The sequence below is a fragment of the Salvelinus alpinus genome, chromosome 5, assembly GCF_045679555.1.
Source record: "Salvelinus alpinus chromosome 5, SLU_Salpinus.1, whole genome shotgun sequence".
NCBI lineage: Eukaryota > Metazoa > Chordata > Actinopteri > Salmoniformes > Salmonidae > Salvelinus > Salvelinus alpinus.
This window is the reverse complement of record NC_092090.1, coordinates 43,606,276-43,632,011: the sequence shown is the minus strand read 5'-3', so window position 1 is coordinate 43,632,011 and position 25,736 is coordinate 43,606,276. Positions and strand designations below refer to the sequence as shown.

Sequence of the window (25,736 nt, the reverse complement as noted above, 5' to 3'; positions counted from 1 at the left end):
AAGTTACTGTGCACTCTTAGCAGTAAGTTACTGTGCACTCTTAGTGGTAAGTTACTGTACACTCTTAGCGGTAAGTTACTGTGCACTCTTAGCAGTTAGTTACTGTACACTCTTAGCAGTAAGTTACTGTGCACTCTTAGCAGTAAGTTACTGTGTACTCTTAGCAGTAAGTTACTGTGCACTCTTAGCAGTAAGTTACTGTGCACTCTTAGTGGTAAGTTACTGTACACTCTTAGCGGTAAGTTACTGTGCACTCTTAGCAGTTAGTTACTGTACACTCTTAGCAGTAAGTTACTGTACACTCTTAGCAGTAAGTTACTGTGCACTCTTAGCAGTAAGTTACTGTGCACTCTTAGCAGTAAGTTACTGTGCACTCTTAGCAGTAAGTTACTGTGTACTCTTAGCAGGAAGTTACTTAGCACTCTTAGCAGTAAGTTACTGTGCACTCTTAGCAGTAAGTTACTGTGCACTCTTAGCAGTAAGTTACTGTGCACTCTTAGCAGTAAGTTACTGTGCACTCTTAGCAGTAAGTTACTGTGCACTCTTAGCAGTAAGTTACTGTGCACTCTTAGCAGTAAGCTACTGTGCACTCTTAGCAGTAAGTTACTGTGCACTCTTAGCAGTAAGATACTGTGCACTCTTAGCAGTTAGTTACTGTACACTCTTAGCAGTAAGTTACTGTGTACTCTTAGCAGGAAGTTACTGTGCACTCTTAGCAGTAAGTTACTGTGCACTCTTAGCGGTAAGTTACTGTACACTCTTAGCAGTAAGTTACTGTACACTCTTAGCAGTAAGTTACTGTGCACTCTTAGCAGTAAGATACTGTGCACTCTTAGCAGTAAGTTACTGTACACTCTTAGCAGTAAGTTGCTGTGCACTCTTAGCAGTAAGTTACTGTACACTCTTAGCGGTAAGTTACTGTACACTCTTAGCAGTAAGTTACTGTACACTCTTAGCAGTAAGTTACTGTGCACTCTTAGCAGTAAGATACTGTACACTCTTAGCAGTAAGTTACTGTACACTCTTAGCAGTAAGTTACTGTGCACTCTTAGCAGTAAGATACTGTACACTCTTAGCAGTAAGTTACTGTACACTCTTAGCAGTAAGTTACTGTGCACTCTTAGCAGTAAGTTACTGTACACTCTTAGCAGTAAGTTACTGTACACTCTTAGCAGTAAGTTACTGTGCACTCTTAGCAGTAAGATACTGTACACTCTTAGCAGTAAGTTACTGTACACTCTTAGCAGTAAGTTACTGTACACTCTTAGCAGTAAGATACTGTACACTCTTAGCAGTAAGTTACTGTACACTCTTAGCAGTAAGTTACTGTACACTCTTAGCAGTAAGATACTGTACACTCTTAGCAGTAAATTACTGTGCACTCTTAGCAGTAAGTTACTGTGCACTCTTAGCAGTAAGATACTGTACACTCTTAGCAGTAAGTTACTGTGCACTCTTAGCAGTAAGTTACTGTGCACTCTTAGCAGTAAGTTACTGTACACTCTTAGCAGTAAGTTACTGTGCACTCTTAGCAGTAAACATCAGCATTTGAGGTAGTGACAGGTGACCTTGCCCCTAGGGACATCCTAATGTGAGTGGCCTAGGAGCACTGAATGACCCTGAAGGAACCATTTGTGACACTGTCTGTTAGCTACACTGAGCCAGTCTCGTCTTTGTGACACTGTCTGTTAGCTACACCGAGCCAGTCTCGCCTTTGTGACTTTGTCTGTTAGCTACACCGAGCCAGTCTCGCCTTTGTGACACTGTCTGTTAGCTACACCGAGCCCGTCTCGCCTTTGTGACACTGTCTGTTAGCTACACCGAGCCAGTCTCGCCTTTGTGACACTGTCTGTTAGCTACACTGAGCCCGTCTCGCCTTTGTGACACTGTCTGTTAGCTACACCGAGCCAGTCTCGCCTTTGTGACACTGTCTGTTAGCTACACCGAGCCCGTCTCGCCTTTGTGACACTGTCTGTTAGCTACACTGAGCCCGTCTCGCCTTTGTGACACTGTCTGTTAGCTACACCGAGCCAGTCTCGCCTTTGTGACACTGTCTGTTAGCTACACCGAGCCAGTCTCGCCTTTGTGACACTGTCTGTTAGCTACACCGAGCCCGTCTCGCCTTTGTGACACTGTCTGTTAGCTACACCGAGCCAGTCTCGCCTTTGTGACACTGTCTGTTAGCTACACCGACCCCGTCTCGCCTTTGTGACACTGTCTGTTAGCTACACCGAGCCCGTCTCGCCTTTGTGACACTGTCTGTTAGCTACACCGAGCCAGTCTCGCCTTTGTGACACTGTCTGTTAGCTACACCGAGCCCGTCTCGCCTTTGTGACACTGTCTGTTAGCTACACTGAGCCCGTCTCGCCTTTGTGACACTGTCTGTTAGCTACACCGAGCCAGTCTCGCCTTTGTGACACTGTCTGTTAGCTACACTGAGCCAGTCTCGTCTTCGTGACACTGTCTGTTAGCTACACCGAGCCAGTCTCGCCTTTGTGACACTGTCTGTTAGCTACACCGAGCCAGTCCCGCCCTGTAGCTCAGCAATAGATGAGGACAGAGGAAAATCTAAAGCCTGGTCGTGGTAGCAGACGTTTCTACTTCCTATTACCGTGACACTGAGTTGTTGAATCATCCTTGTCCAAACAAGCAATTGTTCACTTTTCTAAAACAGGCGAATCAAGATAACCGTTTATCTAACAATCATCAACAACAAACAAAAGAACCACAATGACAGCAGCCCAGACACTACAGGGCACACGCAGAGTGTCCTCGTGCGCAGAAAGCCAGAGATACGCGTATTAAGTGATGTGAGCATAGCTTTCGGTCTCTATATATCACTCTGTCGCTATCTCTCTCCTTCTCCTGTGAGAGGTGCTTCACTTTGAGTTATGCTATTTCTCCCAGCAACACCTAAGCGTGCCCACCCAAGCCCTATCCTAACCCTCGCGTTCAGCAACGCTGCCTCTTCAGACTGCCAATCTCAACCAACGAGAGAGTGTGAGTGTTAACGAAAGGTGCACACTGTAACAATGTACAGTCTGTTGTATAACTTTTAAATGTTGTACTGTTTAAGTAATACAACAGCACAGGCCTAATCATGTATGACTCTAGATAGGCCTCGATCACAAGTGGCTAATGACTGTGTGAAACACATCCACATTGGCTGACCTCAACAACACAGTGGACCAATAGCAATCTTAACACGACACTCTGTACTACACACTATACCAACTGGAAATCACTCTCGAATGAGATATCAGAGGGAATGGAATGATCACTGTTGATTTGCCATTAATATATTTAGAGAAATGTGTGTGTGTGTGTGTGTGTGTGTGTGTGTGTGTGTGTGTGTGTGTGTGTGTGTGTGTGTGTGTGTGTGTGTGTGTGTGTGTGTGTGTGTGTGTGTGTGTGTGTGTGTGTGTGTGTGTGTGTGTGTGTGTGGGTGTGAAGGACCCACCCCTAGCTCTGGGCATGCTAATGAAGAGAGAGCCACTTACGACGCTCAGCTCTCTGTCGAGCCCAGCCCATGTGCTCGACAGCCCAAATTCAGGCGAGAATTTCGATATTAATGATTTATGCTCTATTTGCATACAAACCTAATGCAAACCCACTTCAGATAATCACATTTTGCCAGTTCTGAATTGAATTTTCAGGACGGCTTGCCACCCCCACCTCAAATAACTGTGGAGAATATGTTCCTTGCAATTCCCCATGGAAGACCCCTCCATAAGGAGATCAGGAGTGGATGAAGGGAGGGGCTAGTGGGATTTATTAAGGAAGACTTTCTGCTACTTTATATGGGGTAGGTAGACGTGACTATTATCCATGCACTCTACATAATCACGCAGTGAGAGGATCTCCTGTTACCTGCATCTACCGTGACCTCCATATCTAACAGCACTGCTGTCACCTGTACTTGATTACAGGAAACACATTGTGAAGTTTTGGAGAATGTTTCCTGAAGGGTTTATGAATGACTGTTTACTGGATTTCTGTCACCTCTGGAAACCAAACTTGCGAGGTCTCTGGAGCAGATGTCGCCAGGAGACGGAGCGTTGTGGGGGGTGGAGAAGGAGGCGGGGTCAGGCTTGGCACACTTCCATCCAGCTGTGCTTAGCTAGCCGAGAACCAGAGGATGAGTGCATTTTAACTGAGAATGACCTGTCCGCGGAACACTCACAGCACATACAGAGGGGAGGTGGGTTCGGACTGGTCCGGTGACTATCTGTTTCTCTACCCCTGGTTGTGGGGGCTAGAGGGGTTTCCTTGGGAGGTTCTCAGGGCCTGATAGACCGATGTAGCCTAGCGAGGTGTTGTTGGTCGGTGTTGTTGTGCCTGGTAAAGGTCAGTGTGAGTGTAACACTAGACGCATGTTGAATATTTAGCAGGGGTGAAACAGAGGTGAGTGTTACGGGGTCAAGAAGAGCTCCAGCTACATGGGCTCTGACACGCTGACATGCTACTTAGCCACTCAACCTCCCTGCCGGGGCTAGGGAACTTGAATACTGTCACACACGTACACACACACACACACGCATGCACGCAAACACACACATGCACGCACACACACACACACACACACACACACACACACACACACACACACACACACACACACACACACACACACACACACACACACACACACACACACACACACACACACACACACACACACAACCTGACTATGAGCACTAACGTCATACACTGAGTGTACAAAACATCATGAACATCTTCTCTTTCCATGACACAGACTGACCAGGTGAATCCAGGTGAAAGCCCTGATCCCTTGTTGATGTCACCTGTTAAATCCACTTCAATCAGTGTAGATGAAGGGGAGGAGACGGGTTAAAGAAGGATTTTTAAGCCTTGAGACAATTGAGACACGGATGGTGTACGCGTGCCATTCAGAAGGTGTATGGGCAAGACAAAATATTTATGTGCCTTTGAACGGGGTGTGGTAGTAGGTGCCAGGTGCACCGGTTTTGGTCAAGAACTGCACCGCTGCTGGGTTTTTCACACTCAACAGTTTCCCGCGTGTATCATGAATGGCCCACCACCCAAAGGACACCCTGTCAACTTGACGCGACTGTGGGATGCTTTGGAGTCAACATGGGCCAGCATTCCTGTGGAACGCTTTGGACACCTTGTAGAGTCCACGCCCCGACCAATTGAAGCTGTTCTGAGGGCAACTCAATACTAGGAAGGTGTCCTTAATGTTCTGTACACTCAGTGTATATTCATCTCTTATGTTTCGTGGATTATCTCTTGGGTCAAGAGATTATAAAAGAGTATCAATGCCGCTGAGCTGTATACATAGTCAACAGCTAGGCCCTATTACAATGAGAGACTGACTCGAGCTAGGGGACAATAACATACACATAAGAAAGCCCTTTGTTCCATAGACAAAGCCTGATCTAGAAAGGTCAGGCTTTCTCGGTTCTGTTGAAAAGCGACTACGTCACAAGGGTAGATTTCAAATGCCTTTTGGTTAAAGGAGGACATTCCAACACAAAAGCACTTACAAAGTAAAAATGCCACTCATTTTCATCACTGTGAATGACCCTCTAAGATGGTAAAATATTCAACAGGTTCCACGATGACAGACATAGTTTCCATGACAGTAAAGGTCAACTAATCATGGACAATTGTGTCATTTCTTTATGATGGGTCACGTATTCACGATCCACTGGTGTACCAGATTTTTGTACCTGTACCTGACTGCTATTTATGATGACAACATTGATCCTCTAAGTAGAAAACCAATTGACTGAAGAGTATTGTTATTCATTTCATTTGAATATGGGCTTTGATTAAATTATTTCGTAAACAGTAAGACAAAAACATATCATAAAACTATTTCTCGTGTAAATATATTGAGTATTTTGCAGCATGTCGAAACCTAATGAAAATAGGCCTATTTTTTGTCTGTTAATCCTAAATCAATTTGCAACGGGATTGTTTATCTAACAAAATAAAATATCTGTCTTGCCATTCGATATTTGTAGAATATGAGCAGTGGTATCAGCCTTAACACTAAATGAATTCAGGTTGCTAGAGAACACGCCTCGGATAACGTATGTGTGTGACATTTAATGAATATTACAGTATATTCAGGAAATGCAATATTTAATATTTATGTTGTCATTTAAAATGAGAGGCGAGTGAGAGACATATTCAATGATGGAATCCTCCAGATATGGCTAGTTGAATTCTGGACTAAACTATGTAGTTCACATTTCCTACTACGTACAACTACACTGGCTGGCCCAGTGCTGAGCTATGAGCTCAACTTGAAGATTCCTTTTCCCTAAGATTTTTATCACCGAAACTGCAACAAAAAAAAGCCACTCCGAAAAACAGCAGTCTCAAGGAGCGCCTGTAACCTTAACAGAATCATGAAAGCTGACAGTTCATTTTTCACAGGCCCATAGATCTTTGGGTCTTATAAAGTAATGGGCTTTTGGGAGAGGGCTTTATGAGAGTTAAGATAGTTAACCGCTGTGTGCTTCCGATGACATGGGAGCTGAGGTCCTGCTCTCAGGGAGACAGGATTATTCCCTTCCCCGGGATGGAGGGAGAGAAGACACTACTGTCTCCCTAATATAAACGTGTAATAAAGATTCATCTGTTGCTACTCGCCACTCCAATAGCTTCTAAACTTGCTTGAAATAAGGTTGAAATCACTTTAGAGCAAATCTCGTTTTCTTTGTGTGAGTTTCATTGTGAATCTCAGAACAAAGTTACGTGTGTGTGTGATGCTGTGTGTGTATGAAACGTGGTGTCGGCAAATGTACATGTCGTAGTGTTAGAGAGTGTAGGTAAACACAAGATTGAATGTGTTTCTGTGTGTGTGCGTTTGTGTGTTTGTGGACGTAGGGACAATAAGATCAAAGGCGGTGCCATGCGACAGGGTCAGGCTCACTTACTGGGTGCGTCTGGTCTCTTGATGCCGCTGCCGCTGTTCGAGCCGCTTCCAAGGCCGTTGAACGCTGCGAGGTTCTCCGAGCTGTAGGCCCTCAGGACGGACAGCATGTTCATCTGCTGCTCGAGATGGGCATGTTCCGGCTTCAGCAGCCCCGGGGAACCACCAGGAGATGAAAGGAGACCCAAGCCCTGCTGCCACTGCTTCTCCAGGGGCGGCTGAGGCTGGAACTGGGGAGGGAAAGGGGCCCCAGGCCCCAAGGAGGCCCTTGGTCGTTGGGCCTCTCTAGCTGGGCACACGGCCTGCGTCTGCTTCGGCATGTGATAGGTGGCACTGTCCTCATCTTCCCCCTCCATCCCGTCCTCTTCCTCCTCTTCCTCCTCGTCGTCAGACTGGGGTCGCTGTCTCTCTGGTTGGGCGGAGGAGGACTCGGTGCTGTGGCAGCGCTCTCCAGCCCTGCCTTCCTCATCCTCAGTCTGTGCCTGGTCCTCCAGCTCCCCGCAGGAGGCCTTGTCTGAGAGCTCATCCCCAGCTGTTTCTCTGGCCTGGCTCTGCTGCTCCAGGGCTGGGTCAGGGCATTCCGCTCCAAACCCCTGGAGGCCCGGGGTCCTTGGGGAGCCATCATACATGCCTCCATACTGCTTATAGAAGTCACTCTGGAAGGCTCCCATGCTGGCGTGGGGCTCCATGTGGTTGGACCAGGCTGACTGGCTCTTCTCCCCCTCTCTGTCATTGTCTCTGTCATGGAGGTGGGCTGGGCCCATGCTGGCCTTGAGGAAGTAGGAGGGCTCTCCCTGGTGCTCCTTGCCCTCCTTGCGTTGCTTGGCCTTGCCCAGGTGGTTGGCCTGCAGGTGTAGGGCCATCAGCTCGACAGAGGCGGTGGTGAAGGAGCAGAAGAGGCAGCCATGCCAGGCCACGTTGTCCTGGAAGGTGACAGAGGAGCCAGGCAGAGAGCCCGTTTCAGGCTTGACATTGACAGACAGGTCCAGAGGCTCGTACTGGGACCCAGGCTTGCCCGTTGAGGGCTTGGCCTCAGCCTTCTCCTCACCAGTATCAGCCCTCTTGGCTTTGGGCTCACCACTCTCAAAGTAATGCTGGGACTGCAGGTGGCTCTCTCTCATCTCCTTCTCCTTCTTCAGGGAGCTGAGGACGAAGCTGTCCATGAAGGCCTGCAGGGAGCCCTGGAAGTTGACACCGTTTCCCACCATGCTCTGGTACGCCCGACCCAGGTCTCTGAAGCTGGCGGGGACGTCTGCGGCGGAGGGGCCCTCTGGGCTCTTCATGCTTTCAGAGAGAGTGTCAGATCCCAGGCCATTACGCTCTCGCTCTCTGTCCCTCTCGCGCTCCCTGGGGGACAACATACCGGGAGGGGCCCACTGGTGGGGGTGCAACGGTCCCCCTCTGAAGTCCAGGCTGGAGGGCATGCCCTTGAAGACACCGCGGAGGACATCAGGACGGGCGAAGACGCCACCCTTGCCGTGCTCTTCCTTGTGCTCAGAGAGAGTGGCGTGTCCGGAGGAGGGGCCGCCGCCATTCTGCCGCTCACGGTGGTGGCGCTCCAGGTGGTACTTCAGTGAGGCAGACTGGGTGCCTGCGTAGTCGCAGTGAGGGCACCTGTAGGGTTTCTCTCCTGTAAGAAAGATAGATAGATAGATAGAGTGAGAAAAAGAGAGAGAGACAGGACATGAATAAGAGAGGAAACAACAGTGAAAGCCAACACAATGATCTCAGTGATAACCAACATTCAACAGAATTCTGCATTCGGCAAACAGCTCCTCAGCTCCATTCGGGGATTGGCATCTGAATACGGGTCGATCCAGCTCGATCCAGCTCCGCCAAGTGAGCCATCACTCATGTCAACACAATAAAAACCATTTCACCATATGTTGCTTTCAGTCCACCACAAGAGATAATATTTTCAACTGACAACACAACTGTCTCGATGTTATCTCTGTTTGCATGGGGGGAGGGGGGTTGGTGGGTCTCTCTCTCTCTCTTGGCCTTGTTCGCTGACAGGCCTCTGCCTTGGCGATGAGACAGTGATTTCTAGGATGTTCTGTATTTGCAGTTTATCATAAATCACCATTCACAGAGGAGAAGCGCTCCATTCCGTCCCAGTTGAATGGCTCTATGGCTATTTGGAGCAAATAGTGGAAGATGCAGTCCCTTCATATGAAACTAAAGCAGACTTTAACTGACACAAATGAGCAAGAATGTACATATGGAAAACATGTGTCTGTATATCACGGTAGTAGTATAGTGGTAGTTGCATAATTTGACTTACAATGCAGTTACAACATCTCGACATAAATACACCGTGCATATAAATATTCATGCATATTCTTGAAAGGTAAAAGGCAATCATGATTTTTGCCAGAAAAGTGGATCTCCTTTGCCTTTGGAGAGATAAATGACTAACAGTATCTTAACAATAAATGCATCCTGTTAGCAATTACAATATATTTTCAACCAAAGCCAGATTTGGAATTTAAAAAAACAAAAAAACAATGTCTAAAAGCTTGACTTTTAGACATTGTAATGTTCCTGGCACTTCTTTTGAATAAGTCACAGCTAAATATGTGAAGAGCAAGGGTGGTTGGAAATAGTCCCGAAAAAAAACATAAAATCATGTTTGTCGAGTACTGTGTGTGTATATATAGCTATACCGTGTTTAGATTATACACATGGAAACCATTTTTCCCCCATTTTTTTGTTATTGTTGTTGCATTGTTACGCAAGACTGAATTGAATGATTTAAGTCTCGCTCTGTAGTAAATCATGGATATAATTAGCAAATGGCATACTGCTCAAGTAATTTATCATTATTTGGAGGGCACTATTCCAGAAAAAGACTGTAGGATCTGCAGACCTACTGCAGAGTTCTCAAATAAAGGGCCACAAATACAAACTCAATACAATATTGATACCAGAGAGAGAGAAAGAAAATTAGAGAGGGAAAGGGAGAGAGAGAGAGAGAGAGAGAGAGAGAGCACCGTGTTATTTTCTTTTACACAAGAGCGAGTTTGAAGCGTATATTTAAAATAAACCATGCGAGATGAGCTTTTAACCCAATAAGTGCTTATCCTCTAAGCAGGATAACAGGGGCTTGGGCTGATTTAATAAGGAAACGTCCCCGATGCAAATGATCATTCTCAATTCCTTTAACTGGACAAAATTATATTCTAGGCCCAAAATTAGAGTGAAATTAGAGTGATCTGTTTTTTTTCTTGTTGACGATGGAAATGGGCATCAACACCACCATCCAAATATTAAACAACATAAGAAGACGTGATTAATCTTGGGCGCCAGACATCTGAATGTAACCAGTGATGTAATGGTACTGTAAACAAATAGGTGGTTAAACTCTGATCACCAATCGTGGTGAATAAAGTCACACTTCCTATACTTTTAATGCATTTTTCCACAAAAAGTGGGCATTTAATATAATAATAATATAATATATGCCATTTAGCAGACACCTTTATCCTCCACAACACCACTGAATATAACTGAACATACGATACCTATCTAAACAAACCTTGAGGAGTAATCAATGTCCACATGGCTGGGAAATGTATAACGGAAATGTGTGGTGTGTGTGTGTGTGTGTTCTTTGTGGACCATTTGGACTCGCTAAGACATCTGCTCAATCATTCGTCAGGGGCATGTGTGATATCTGGGGAATATACTGTATCCTGCCTTGCAACATCACACACAATTTACTGTTAAAGGTCATTATGTAGCCGTTAATCCACTTTTAATTGATATCAGCGCAAACAGTGCAACCTCTGCGGAACACAACAGATCTCCATGGCACAAAAGAAAGGAATGACAATTCGCCATTGTTTAGAAATATATGTTTCTCCCCCACAAAAAAATTGCGACCGAGAAAATATATTAACACAATCAAGGGGGGAAAAAATGGAAACACAAATTCATAAAATACCCGGGGCAAACTATTTAACGATCACCTGCCACAGTACAATAAGAAAAGTAGATTTCCAGTACAATTATTATAACGTTTCAATGTATCAACGTGTTCATCCTCCCAGTGCTGGGACATAGTGTGTTTTTGCTCTACTTCTTTCAGCAGTTCCTCGACTCCAACAGATTTCCTCTGGATTTGGATGCTTCGTCACAGCTCCATAGTAACCACTCAGAATAAACACCCAGAGCCACTACAGAGGGGCAATTAAAACAGTTAATAGATATGACATACTTTTAAGATACATTTCCATATGGCTTTACGTAACGTTGAAAGGCGGTTTGCACTGGAAGAAGTGCTGTTATTAAAATCTTGTCCGGGCTGAACTGGGAAACCCTTCGGAAAGGAACCGATCCAAACGCCTAGCCTTTTAGTCGACGTTAAATAGCATTTAATAAGCAAGGCTGTTGGTTAGCAGCAAACATCCACATGTGTGTTAATAAACAGTAGTGTTGTTACATGCAAAGAGGTACTTGTTTGGAAGAGGGTAGGGAATGTTAGTATTAAACCTGTTCATGAACGAGAAAGGGAAATAACAGGGGAGAGAGAGTGAGGGAGGCAGAGAGACGGAGAGGGTGAGAAGAAATGGAGAAATGGAGAGAGGGAGAGATGGAGAGAAATGGAGAGCAAGATCATGGGTCCCCATTGATTCATTCTGATTGCAAGGTTAGGTTAAGGTTATGTGACATGGGCAAAGCCTGGCTCTTTCTCTGTCCCCGTTTAAAGGTGAGTGGAAACTCTACTGGTTATTTCCCCTAAAGTTATGCGTAGCCATTGTCAAGAGCAAAGACCTTTTTATTTTTTACACACAGCTGCTTACTGCTAAATACTGCCTTGTCCAGAAGGGGACAATCTGTGTCTCTAATTGCTGTCACTGAAGCCTAGATTCATTATGTGACTTTCCCATTAAAATGTGAGCATTAATTTGTATAATGAAATATCACCCACTGCAGTGTTCATTAACTGTGGCCCCACACTGTATTCTGCACAATGTTAGCTACCTAGAAACTGTGGTTAATTTCACTAATGGATATTTTCCCACTCACTGTTCAAGAGGAAATTAATACTGTAACATTAGCTCTTTAACTTTTAGAGAAATTTAAATTCACTTCATTCCTTTCAACAAAATGTTAGCGAGTCATTAATCTAACATTGTGTTGCACAAGGCGAGCACCTCTCAGTAAGCAATGCCATTGTGCTGTTCAGACTGAATTAGGATGAAGGGCGCATTATGTCATCTCCGAGTTCCACTGTTTTGCCATCAAGGAGGAATCTTCATCGGATGTAAAAGACATCGCCTTGATGTCATCATCATCATTTCAACCTGAAGTCAATCTGATAATGTATGAGTGATTTAAAGGGCAACACCTTGTAGATACATCAGACGGTTTCTGTGTATGAAGTGACCATGTTGAGTTGTGCTTACGCAGGGCCTGGCCTGGCCTGCTACACTGAGTGAGTTAACGGAGGGCCTGAGATGAGGCCTCTGTTTCCTCTCTGCTGAAATACGGCCCTTCTGGGGACCCTTACTGTATCACTCAAAGCAGGACATAACTCAGCCCCCCCTCTGTTAGGTAACAGATTTCCATGCTCCCCCGGCCTGTCCCCTGTCCCCGGCCCCTCCTCTCCTGACGGCGAGGTATTCAGAGAGGTCTGCAGAATCAGGGTCCCTGTCCTGTCCCCTGTCCCCGGCCCCTCCTCTCCTGACGGCGAGGTATTCAGAGAGGTCTGCAGAATCAGGGTTGAGCCTCCTCTCGTTGACCTGGATGTGCTATTTTACACAAAGATCCTAATTATGGTAGTGCACAAGTGCTCCTGCGCTACGCCGAGCTACGAGCTAGGCTCGCTCCTTAATTCCCCTCCAGACCAGAGGTATGTGGTCCTTATTAAAGGGGGCGTGGGGGGGGGCACAGTTTGGGTGGTCTCCCTTCTCTCTTTTTAAGTGCACGGCGAAAGAAAAGAGAGGCGAGAAAAGCAAGCATTGATTTCCTCAGCTGCAAGAGATTTCCATTTTAAGTTCTGAAGGCTTGAGCCATGCCTTTATTGGCACTTAAGGATTACATTTTTTTTGGGGGGGGGGGGGGGACTGTAAAATGGTGTCTTCAGATACAGAGGTCAGGGCATCAGACGCTCTCTCCGAGAACATTCACAGTTAAATGTAGAGCAAGAACAGAGGCTGATAAGAAAGGAAGTGCTGAATACCATGAGGTCTCCATGAGTATACAGGATGTACTTAGTCATTCCCAGGCCTAATCTGAGAAAGAGAGAAAGCAATGCAGAACGAAGCGGTATCGTAGCATAGTGTAGTAGACTGTCACTAGGGCGTACACTCAAGCTCTCCCCTCAGCCAAGTAATTAGAGCACGGCTCTGAAGAAATGCTAAACACTCGTTTCTAGGGTCATGCTCTTTTGTGCCTGATATGGGCTGACTCGTAGCCCATATCGTAGTAGGATTTTCACAGGTGGTCCAGCACAGTACTCTAAGCTACAACCCAAGCAGTACTCCAAAGCGACAAGGTACGCAAAAAAAACACACTCGATGCAGAAACATAGTGTAGAACCCATGCTGTAGCATACGCAGCACGTAGGATGTTAGAGTAGCCTGTTTGGACAATTAGCTGAGCCGATGTCCTTGGTCTAAGGCGACCTTAGAGCGGCCTACATGTGACATTAGCCTGGATATTTACTGGGGCATTTCTACCTTGCAGTGTAGTGAGGTATAACAGCCTGCTCTGGCTCTGGCCAGTGGACACCGTGTCCACACCATTACTCTCAATGGGACCACCTCTACCTCCCAGTAGCTAACACGGAAGGTCATCCAGGTAGAGGTATATTTTGACACTCGTTTGTTAGATATGGATAAGATTAGAACAGTAGCTACAGTGAACCACTGAATGCCACTGTCCCATTAATTACAGCATATTTCCAGGAAACAGCTGTGTGCTTTGAATAACTGCCCTCGCCAATGGTATCGAACACGGTCAAATGGGGTTGACTCAAGTTGTAGGCAGAGAGCGGTGGCAGAAGGGAAAAACGGTGATAGCAGTAATATCCAAGGGGAACTCACTCCACTGACCTGTGTGTATCCTCAGGTGGACCTTGAGGTGGTGGGAGGTGCGGAAGGTCTTCCCACAGTAGGGGCAGTCCTTGATGGCCGAGCCCAGGCTCCTGTCCCTGTGCTGGGAGGGGGCCTGTTGAACACTCCCCGCTGTCTTCCCCAGGTCATCCCCGACATCTTGAGCAACAAGAGAGAGACACACACAGACACACACACAAGGGAGGAGCGGTGAGTGTCACGTCAAACTGTCACCATGTCAGAAAACACACTTTTACTTTTGCTTTGTCCTCCTGTTCCATCCAAATCTGCTAACACCACACAAAGTAAAACACATCAATGGGTTCACGTGTTGCCGCTATCCCCCCCCCCCCCCCCCCCCCATTTCAAACTGACAGAACGCTGACAGTTCATAAGCTTTCAGGCTCCTTTAGAAACACCGGGCCGACCCCCTCCACACTCTCCCACTCCCGTCGGAATGTTTTATCCCCGCTATCCTCATTTTCTGGTAGCATATGGCGGATTGTGTTGAAATGAACAATACAAAAAAAAGAAACGGCTCTGTCAGCATTGGGCTAACGCGTCTCCGTAGCGCCCTGATTTTGACAGGTAGCGTCGCTTCTGTCAGAGATACGAGAAGGGCGATAAGAGTGACCCCGCCCCTGCTTGAACTGCCACTAATACCGCAGAGACGTGTGGAGACCAACAACCGCTCTCCACATAATCACCCGAATCTCAGGAGGAACTGAAATAGATTTGAAAAGAGTTGACGGCAGCACAACCATAAGGTGAGGATGTTATCTCACACGTTTATATGGGTCATGACCTCATTGCATGTCCAGCTAACAGTGTAGACGGTTTCTCAAGACGTCCTTGCAAGCTCTGATGGGGTGTGAAAGCTACACTCTAGTCGAGCAGAATGACCGATGAGGTGGAGTGAACGCCAGAGCCCAATGCCAACATAACAACCTTGTTAACCACATACCCTGTTGCATCATGGGTAAGCAGGAAGAAGTACCAGTTCACAGTATGATAAAGTATTCTGTTTATGGCTCCACCCCATCACCCCCCCAAGAAGCAATCTCTGGTCCACATCTGCTGCTTGTGTTTTTTTGTTTTTTTTCTCGAGTCCGGCACATGACATGGTATGCGTGTGGGGAGAGAGAGCATCTGAAACGGAGCAGCCCACTAAGGCAACCATGCCACACAATCAAAAGCATTTCTTCCAGTAGCCAAATCTTTTATTTTCTTCCCCACCCCATTCCACCCTCTTTAAGAGTCAAATAAGGTTTCAAGAAAAGCAAGACTGAAGTCAGCAAGTCCTCCTACCTGGCACTAATCGCATGATTCTACACCCACACTGCCAACGTACAGTGTACTATTGTATTTATGTGGATGTGACCCCCCCAAGGCAACAGGCATACAGTGTTGAACAGTTTACATAGCCTTACCTGTAATAACCACGGCCACGTTCATACTGTACACCCAATTCTGATCCGCGTGTGACCTTTCCAAACCCACCCTCTCCGAGCCAATGCATAGACACAAGGCTTTTTTAATCAATACTCCCAACATGTCTGCAGTACATATACAGATGTAGGATCTTCATTTGATCACCTTGTTGCAGGAGAACTTTCCCGCAGCACAGGAACTTTTAAACTTGTAGTGTATTGAGGTTTAAAAAAAGGCTTCTAAAGTTTGTCGTTTCCACTTTTCCCTTATGAAAAAATGTATCAACTGCTTCAAAAATGTGCATTAATTATAATCCACACAATAATTCACATTTCCTGTTGCTGCAGGATTATTTTCCTGCTGTAGGAAACTGGCTCAAATTAAGGGCTCAGAAACAACAATGGCGTTTGCTGGCCGAGAGGACTTAGCACCTCGGAGCGTAATTTGCACACCGATTGTACATGTAGAATCACGTGACAAATGCCCCCAGTCAGAAGTCTCCAGCTGCGGGTCCCTAAAGCACAGTGCACAGACGAACGTCAGACGAATGCTAGATCCCCATTCGGCACGATGTGTGCAGAGCCTTGAGATCCTACATCTGTACACATATCGTACTGTAATCAAATTCTCCACAAACACATTTTACACCACTTGACATATCCCCTCTTGGCAATGTTTCCTCTTCTCGTGTAGCAAATACAGCTCCACCTGTCCACCCCAGATGGAGTTGAATTAAACCCCTAAAAACACAGCTTATGGCCAGCCTCATCCTCCGGCCCTCTGTGTGGCAGGGTTAATAGTGATCCTGTACCAGGGTGAGGATGCTCTGCCAGCATTTAACAGTCCTTCAATAACAAATGTTCCAATCGCTATATACTCACACGCAAACAAATACACAAGCACGCCCGCACACACACACACCAAAACTTCAATGTATCTGTTCATGTAGTGTATGGATAGGAGAGAGAGAGAGAGAGAAAGAGAGAGAGAGAGAGAGAGAGAGAGAGAGAGAGAGAGAGAGAGAGAGAGAGAGAGAGAGAGAGAGAGAGAGAGAGAGAGAGAGAGAGAGAGAGAGAGAGAGAGAGAGAGAGAGAGAGAGAGAGAGAGAGAGAGAGTCCCAGGCGATAGGCGTCCAGCGTGGTTGTCCTTAATCAGCTGACTGATCCCAAGCTTTTAATAGGGCTGTTCCAATTACTGTAAAAGTCATCCTGCGCCGTATAACCACAAATATTGACAGTTTATTGCACAACACATTTATGACATTTGAAGGTCACCTCATACATTACACGTGGTCTTCCAGAGGAGCGAGTCTGGGACAGAGAGATTCTCGATAACTCGCCACCTATAACTATTCTCCATGTATTGATTTTCCATTGCTTTGCTCCTTTTTATGCAAAGGAAAAATCTGTAAGAGACACAACATTAAAATTGATTGTCACAGGCAAGCCACTGGCTTCATCTATTACCCTGTTAAATCCTGCTACCATCATCTCTCAGAGACTACTATAGCCCACACACTGTTTGTGTACCGTTAGGCCACAGCTAGTGTTATATATGTCTAATGCGTTAATTTGGCTTAGTTCAAGTCAATATTACCCAGAGGTGAGCCAAAAGCCTAACATGGATATATATGGTCAGATGCTTTCACTGTTGTCATGTCTTAGTGATCAATGTCATTTTTACAATTGCTATTGATTTAACAAGCACGTTTAGCTAATCAATAAAATGACACAATTGAATTAAACATTCCTAGCATTACCGTACTTATCTTACTGCACACTGAAAACTGCAATTGTGTAGCCTGTTATTTGTCCTTAGCTAATCTAATACACTGTACTCTTATCCGAACACGCACTGCTTTTCCAGTTACATACAAACTGACACATCCAGGCTCTGTTGCAGCGGAATAATATCACACACACGCATATATAATTCAGACTTTCTGATTTGAGACCAGCTCTGATTTTATTGGGCTCATCCAAATGTAATGGAACATAACAGAACAAAGGGCTGAGATCAGATTGGAGCAGAGTTGTACAGGCCATCTGGGAGGAGGATGAGTATCAGTCATTCTGGCTGCTGTCTGCTGCACTACAGCTCTGACACCAGGAGCTCTGCTAGTGACAATAAAAAACTCCTCAACCACCAAGGGGAAGTACCACAGAAGCCCACCGACACATACAACACCCGTACCTGTTTGTGTGTGTGTGTGTGTGCGTGTGCGTGTGCGTGTGCGCGTGCGTGCGCGCGTGCGTGCGTGCGTGCGTCTGTACTCTGAGGCAGCCCCTCCAGACGGACCACACCCTGTTCCCATTAATGGAGAAAGCAACAACAACAAAGAAATAACTGAAGGGAAAAGGCCTCTTCCTTAATGGTGCTCTTTCAATCACACTTCCAGGCTAAATTGTTCTGTGGTTTTGATTACAGCGATATCACTTTCATACAACAACAAAAAAGAGAATAAAAAAATAGTGTCATAAAAACACAAGATGTCTCCCTCTCTCTCCATTATTCTAATGCATCTTGTGTGCTGTCAAAGCCAGTGCCCTCTCCCTCTATGTAACTACTGTCAACGGTAAGGAAACGCGTGGATAAAAAAAAGGAAAAAAAAGAGAGAGCAAGTAAAATGTGATGACATCATTTGAAAGGCATTAGGCTTTTCAAAATGCGCCCCGGGGGGAGTTGATTTCCTTACGCCAGAGCAACACAACACCATCCGGCTGATGCTCTGTTCTCTTTTTTTAGTTGGACGGGTGCCATCTTTGTGAACGGCTGGTTCATGCGAGTTAATCAATTTGAGGTTTAGTTACACTGCTGAGGCTAGCATTCTAGCCACCGCTAGAAAGTAATCTGAACTCGTCGAATTTATTAACCAAACACCAATTATCATTAAACATCACTGCATTATCCCTGCTTTTACTACCTGACAAGGACTACTTAATGAATTTTTTGATTAAAGTTATTTAGTGTGTGATTTATGGGCACAAAACTCGGAATGCAGACAACTACGCAGATGCTAGTGAAAGCACTTTTTTGGGGGGGGGGGGGGGGGGGGGGAATGCGAGTACACCGGGAGGCCCAGAACCCTCTAAGGTATCACAGCAACCAGCTTCAGACCAGGAAAAGACCACAGGCACACGAGATGAACCCACTAACACTTGGGCAGAGGGTGCTATCGGTGACCCTGTGTAACAAAATGAAATAAAACACAATTAATAAGAAATTCAGAAAGTGTTTACCCCGTGATGTTTGTGAGATGAAACAGCCGCAAAATGTGCTACATATAAGGCACGCGGGTAAACAGGGGCACCAGATGTTCTTTGATGTTAATAATGGCATTTATTATTAATATTAATTAGACCGCATTCAGCAATACATTTGGGCCATTTCCAAGTCAATTAAGCAAAATGGCATTCGGGAGATGTTGAAACGACATTTTAAGGCAGGTGTTCAGCAGTCCCCTAATAAAACATTTTCACAGCTACTGAAAAACAACTATTTGGGGCTGCTTTTGTCTATGTCGGCAGCCGGGTACATGTTTTCTTGCTCCAAGCAGCGCCATGACCGAACCCTTCATTTATATATTAACAGAAATCATTCTGTCTTACTTCCATTGTCAATATAACATAAATAGCAGTGATTTGATTAGTATATTAACGATTAGGCTTTGCCTTGGCAGTGAGTTGCTCATGTGCACACATGCACTGTATATGAGCCAGCAAAGTCCACACAGACTGACGAGAGAGATTAAACCAGATATGAAATCATGATTATGATAATAACAATTTGTGAAAAACACTGCGGATTAAATCTACTGTTCACCAAATTATTTGAACAGCTTCATTCTGGGGTACGGCACACAAGGCCAAATAGACACTTCAACACCAAATGCTGCTCTCAGCCTAGTCTCTCCTCACAGACCAGCAGTGTACTAGTACCAGTACCCGCGTCGACAGTAAATACCAGTCTGAAAAAAAATCAAATTACAGAGCACATGGTAGTGCAGCCCAGTGGGGGATGCGTTGTCTATATAATCCCGGACCCTATGTGTAAGGGGAAAATAAAGCAATTTTAAAGCTCCATCGTGTGTAATCTGGACCTTGAAAGGGAAGCCCCACCTCAAGCTAGCTCCGATTTGGCAGGATTTTTTTTTCTTTTTTCTTAAGCTCCCCGAGGCTGAGCCATACAATGGTACATTAACAATCTGTGCATTCATTTATCAGGGAGCTGGGTTTTGGACTCTGTGTTTATGGCGCACTGTACTTATCATCGCTGGAAATTAATGAACATGCCTCCCCTTGCAACAAACATGCACCTGTGCCGCAGAGATGCTAATCACAAACATTTATATTTATTAGCACTGGTCTCACTAAAATTGGTCTTATAAAAAAAAGAGGAGGAAAGATGAGCCTTTTTCTGCCTGCTGAAGGCAGAGGAGACATTCCTAAATTGTATTGTAGCACATATTTATTTGCTTATTTGTTCGGCATTTTTTTTTTTGGATCGATGAAGAGGTAGGGGAAATTATGTTTAATACATTTTCTGTTTAATTTCCATATTTTATGGATTATTCCTCTGAAATGAAGCTGGAGTCAGAACTCCCTGATGCCAAAGACCATACCTGTACAGCCTTATTGAACTTCAACCCATAAAATAATGTGGAGCTCCATAAGGAATCATTCATCTCATTCATAAACTATAGGACCGGCCCACGCAAGAGATTCAACAGAAAACATTATCAGACATATACTGTACACTAAACCTCTTTATATCAAGAATGTTTCATATCATGGTGTCATTTTGGAGGATGGCTAAGCTAGCGGTTTAGGATGCATTCGACAGTGGACGTCCCCTCTGCTCTCCCCTCCCTCCTTCTCTCCCCCTCTCCCTGCCTCCTCCTCTACCAGTGACAGAAGGTGCATCTCTCCCTCTGTAAAAGGCTATGCCTCTGCCGAGCTAGGGGAACAGCAACGGTGGCATAAGTTTCTCCCTGGCACGGGCCCCATCTTTGTTTTCTCTTCTCAAGTCTGTTTCAGGCTTCAAAGAGCATTGAAAAAAAAGACCCAGTCACAGCTAGAGAAGCACTGAGGTCTCACTAACGTTATCATTCTGCAGGATGATCACAGCTCCAGGGAGAGACGGCAGGACAGAGGGTCGGAGTGGGACGGAGACGTCCACCCGGACGCCGCTGTCTGTCCGTCCGCACGAGGGGAGCAAGGGAGGACAGGGACATTTCACTGGGCTAAAGGGACTTATTGAGGTGGGCGTCTTTTAGGACAGGAGGAGGGTCTGGGGGAAGGGTATTAATCAGGGTAAATGTTCATCATGCACACTGTTTGGCAGGAAGTGAGTAGTTATCATTAGTGAAGGCTGAGTAGGTCCTGCTTTCTATGGATCCAGACTGGAGGAGGATGAACAGGAGGAGGGGAGGGGGGCGATAAGGTGAGTGAGGAAGAAAGGCCAGGAGATAAGAGAGCATATCCCGTACGGATGCACTGATAGCTCATACGTCTCTGTATAAAGGAAATATAGCATGTCCTACGTGAACAATTGCTATCCTACGATCATGGTAAACGAAACCACTTGGTAATACAGCACGTGTTCCAGGAAGACAACATATAACGTATGTACAGTCCACTGTAACAATGCTGCATGCGTGCACTGTACCTTTAAAAAGATGCAAAAAAAACATCTTCTGCTATCATTGATTTCCTATTCATTTTCCACCACACCAAATCAACAACAAGCACAATGGGCAATCATATACTGGAGTTACAGATCCACATTCAAAGCTCTCTACCACCAGGTACAGTGTGTATATATATACAGACACTACATGACCACTCATTCCAAAATCATGGGCATTAATATGGAGTTGGTCCCCCCTTTGCTGCTGGGAAAGCTTTCCACTAGATGTTGGAAAATTGCTGCGGGGACTTGCCTCCATTCAGCCGCAAGAGCATTAGTGAGGTCGGGCACTGATGCTTGGCGATTAGGACTGGCTTGAAGTCAGCGTTCCAATTCATCCCAAAAGCATTCGATGGGGTTGAGGTCAGGGCTCTGTGCAGGCCATTTCTGTATGGACCTCGCTTTGTGCACGGGGGCATTGTCATGTTGAAACAGGAAAGGGCCTTCCCCAAACTGTTGCCACAAAGATGGAAGCACAGAATCGTCTAGAATGTTGTAGCGTTAATATTTCCCTTCACTGGAACTAAGGGGCCTAGCCCAAACCATGAAAAACACCCCAAGACAATTATTCCTCCTCCACCAAGCTTTACAGTTGGCACTATGCATTCGGGCAGGTAGCGTTTTCCTGGCATCCGCCAAACCCAGATTCGTCTATTGGACTGCCATAAGGTAAAGAGTAATTCATCACTCCAGAGAATGTGTTTCCACTGCTCCAGAGTCCAATGGCGGCGAGCTTAACACCACCATTATAAATAAAACACAGAAATATCTTATTTACACTGTACAGACTCTTTGCTATGAGACTCGAAACTGTTTCCATTGATGATCCTTGAGATGTTTCTACAAGTCCACCTGTGGTAAATTCAATTGATTGGACATGATTTGGAAAGGCACACACCTGTCTATATAAGGTCCCACAGTTGACAGTGCATGTCAGAGTAAAAACAAAGCCATGAGGTCGAAGGAACTGTCCGTAGAGCTCCGAGACAGGATTGTGTCGAGGCACAGAGCACCTAAGGTTCCTCTGTGGAGATGGGAAAACCTTCCAGAAGGACAGCCATCTCTGCAGCACTCCACCAATCAGGCCTTTATGGTAAAATGGCCAGACGGAAGCTACTCTTCAGTAAAAAGCAGATGACAGCCCACTTGGAGTTTAGCAAAAGGCACCGAAAGGTCTCTCAGACCATGAAAAATAACATTCTTTGGTCTGAAGAAACCAAGATTGAACTCTTTGGCTTGAATGCCAAGTGTCACGTCTGGAGGAAACCTAGAACCATCCCTACAGTGATGCATGGTGGTGGCAGTTTCATACATTTTAGAATAAGAATGTAACGTAACGAAACGTGGAAATAGTAAAGCGTTCTGAATACTTTTCGAATGCACTGTATAGTGTACTGTATACACAGTTGAATAATAGTTGAGGGAATTAATAATGAATTATTTCAGCTTTTATTTCTTTCATCACATTCCCAGTGGGTTACATACACTCAATTAGTATTTGGTAGCATTACCTTAAAATTGTTAAACTTGGGTCAATTGTTTCAGGTAGCCTTCCACATGCTTCCCACAACAAGTTGAGTGAATTTTGTGCCTTTCCTCCTGACAGAGCTGTGTAACTGAGTCAGGTTTGTAGGCCTCCTTGCTCGCACACACTTTTTCAGTTCTGCCCACAAATTTTCTATAGGATTGAGGTCAGGGCTTTGTGATGGCCACTCCAATACCTTGACTTTGTTGTCCTTAAGCCATTTTGCCACAACTTTGAAAGTATGCTTGGGGTCGTTGTCCATTTGGAAGACCCATTTGTGACCAAGCTTTAACTTCCTGACTGATGTCTTGAGATGTTGCTTCAATATATCCACATAATTTTCCTCCCTCATGATGCCATCTATTTTGTGAAGTGCACCAGTCCCTCATGCAGCAAAGCACCCATGATGCTGCCACCCCTGTGCTTCATGGTTGGGATGGTGTTCTTTGGCTTGCAAGCCTCCCCCTTTGTCCTCCAAACATAACGATGGTCATTATGGCCAAACAGTTCTATTTTTGTTTCATCAGATCAGAGGACATTTCTCCAAAAAGTACAATCTTCGTCCCCATATCCAGTTGCAAACTGTAGTCTGGCTTTTTTATGGCGGTTTTGGAACAGTGGCTTCTTCCTTGCTGAGCGACCTTTCAGGTTATGTCGATATAGGACTCGTTTTACTGTGGTTATAGAACATTTTGTACCATCTTCACAAGGTTCTTTGCTGTTGTTCTTGGATTGATTTGCACTTCTCGCACCAAAGTACGTTCAACTCTAGGAGACAGAACGCGTCTCCTTCCTGAGCAGTAAGACGGTTGCGTGGTCCCATGGTGTTTATACTTGCGTACTATTGTTTGTACAGCTGAACGTGGTACCTTCAGGAGTTTGGAAATTGCTCCCAAGGATGAACCAGACTTGTGGAGGTCTACAATTTTGTTTCTGAGGTCATGGGTGATTTCTTTTGATTTCCCCAGATGTCAAGCAAAGAGACACTGAGTTTGAAGGTAGGCCTTGAAATACATCCACAGGCACACCTCCAATTTACTCAAATGATGTCAATTAGCCTATCAGATGCTTCTAAAGCCATGACATCATTTTCTGGAATTTTCCAAGCTGTTTAAAGGCACAGTCAACTTAGTGTATGTAAACTTCTGACCCACTGGAATTGTGATACAGTGAATTATAAGTGAAATAATCGGTCTGTAAACAATTGTTGGAAAAATTACTTGTGTCATGCACAAAGTAGATGTCCTAACCGACTTCCCAAAACTATAGCTTGTTAACAAGAAATTTGTGGAGTGGTTTGTGGATTTGTGGAGTGGTAAAACGAGTTTTAATGACTCCAACCTAAGTGTATGTATATATACTATATATATATATATAAATAGCATCAGAGTTATATATGCATCACAACCATTAACCGCTATTCAAACATCAGTTTAAAATTAATCCAAAGTCTCATTAAGAACCCATAATAAAATAGTCATTATCAAGGGGAGAATGTATACTGATCAATACCTCAATTACATAAATGTGCACTTAAAGATATATATTATCATAAAGGTGATGAACACACTTAACAAGGCCACAGAGGAGAGGTGCATTTCAGTGTGCTGTGCTTCAATTCAAGCTGTTCCGAATTGTACTGAAACTATCCCTCCCTCTCTCTTCTCTCTCCTTTCTCTCTCCCTCTCTCTCTCCCTCCACAGTCAGGGTGCCCGTAAATCCGGAGACCAAGGACATTTCCCATTTTCCTCTTATATGAACTTGTCCAGTGTCTCGGAAAATGAAATAAAAAGATTTATACTGCTGCTCCAAACACCGGTGTGTCTCGTGAGTGAGCCATACTATCAGAATACATTAGAGAAAGTCCTGATTTTGGCAAAGTGGTATTAAAACAGTGGCCCTCCCCACAGCTCTACCTCCTCTCCAACAGTCCCCCAGGGTTAAACTAGCTCAGCCAAAATGACACCACTAATAAGGATAATACTAATAATTGCCTTGTATTATAAAGCAAGAACAAAATTGAAATGTGATTTCTTTCCACTGTAAATAATAAAAAAGGAGTACAATGTCAATGAAATAAATAACTAGAAACCTGCCTCCCTCTTTCAGTTTGTGGTGTCTCAGAACCAAATCCCAGGCTGTCCTCTCCCCTTCTCTCCTCGTCCCATATCACCCAGTCCACCCAGTTTGCACAGTCGATGCCACGCCTCACACATACCCCTTATTAAAGAGCACGCTCGGTTCCACTGGCGGAATGTTAATTTGTTATGAAGGTCATTGACAGAGAGTAATAATCACCATTGGGGATCTAACAATTTGCCATTTCAGAGCATTGCAGCAGCACTGATGACTCAACTATTAATAGACTCCCGCTGCCTTATACGACTAAAAACTATTCTGCTATTTACACCTCCCAAAAAAACATGTCTTTATTCCCTTCGTCATTGTTTTCTTCACCGGAGAGATATTTGACATTTGGAGCAAATGAACGTGAACCCAAGGCCAAAAGAAACGGTACATCATGGTTGGATATTGAAAATGAAATCACATTGTTAAACAGAGACGGGGTGGAAACTTTCTCTCCCTGCCTCCCTCTTAGCGTTGTACCAACAAGCTGACATTTAACCAGACACTAGGATTCTCTTATACTGATCTAATGCACTGAACAGTTTTTACACGCAAACAATAACAGTTTATTCTAAAACTCATTTACTCCCGCTTAGTGTTGCTAGGGCATTCAAACATATGTGTCCAAACAAATAACTCAAGCTTAAGCTATTTTTATCAACCCCAGAGCGTTTGTTCTTTTTAAGTGATCAGCATTTATGGAATGGAGAATGGAAGTTTGAATCCTTTATCTACAGAGGCTCAACATTTCAAGACTAATTACAAATTAATCTGCATCTCTATATCGGCAATAAGAGTGTATAACTCCTCTCACTAAGAACTATCTGTTATATATTTATAAATCCTCCACATACAGGAAGCAGGCGTTCGGGTGGGGATAGACAAAACCCAAAGACCATGACATAATTGCTTGCCGTCTATATCCATACAGCGACATCAAGGCCGAGGATTGTGAATATTAATAATTGATCATTAG

At 44.9% G+C, this 25,736-nt stretch overlaps 1 protein-coding gene across 11 annotated transcripts in view; it reads right to left on the bottom strand.

Moving 5' to 3' along the window:
- Positions 1-25,736, bottom strand: part of LOC139576221 (zinc finger protein 536-like) — a 193,328-nt gene that overhangs the window by 58,072 nt on the left and 109,520 nt on the right. For 9 of the 11 annotated variants that reach the window (XM_071402015.1, XM_071402012.1, XM_071402013.1 and 6 more), the window contains 2 exons: positions 13,981-14,148; positions 6,933-8,558 (listed from right to left, as the gene is read on the bottom strand). In XM_071402015.1, coding sequence (XP_071258116.1) covers positions 6,933-8,558; positions 13,981-14,148 — 1,794 coding nt within the window. The remainder of the gene's footprint in view (positions 1-6,932; positions 8,559-13,980; positions 14,149-25,736) is intronic. The other 2 variants (XM_071402017.1, XM_071402019.1) reach the window with 1 other exon arrangement.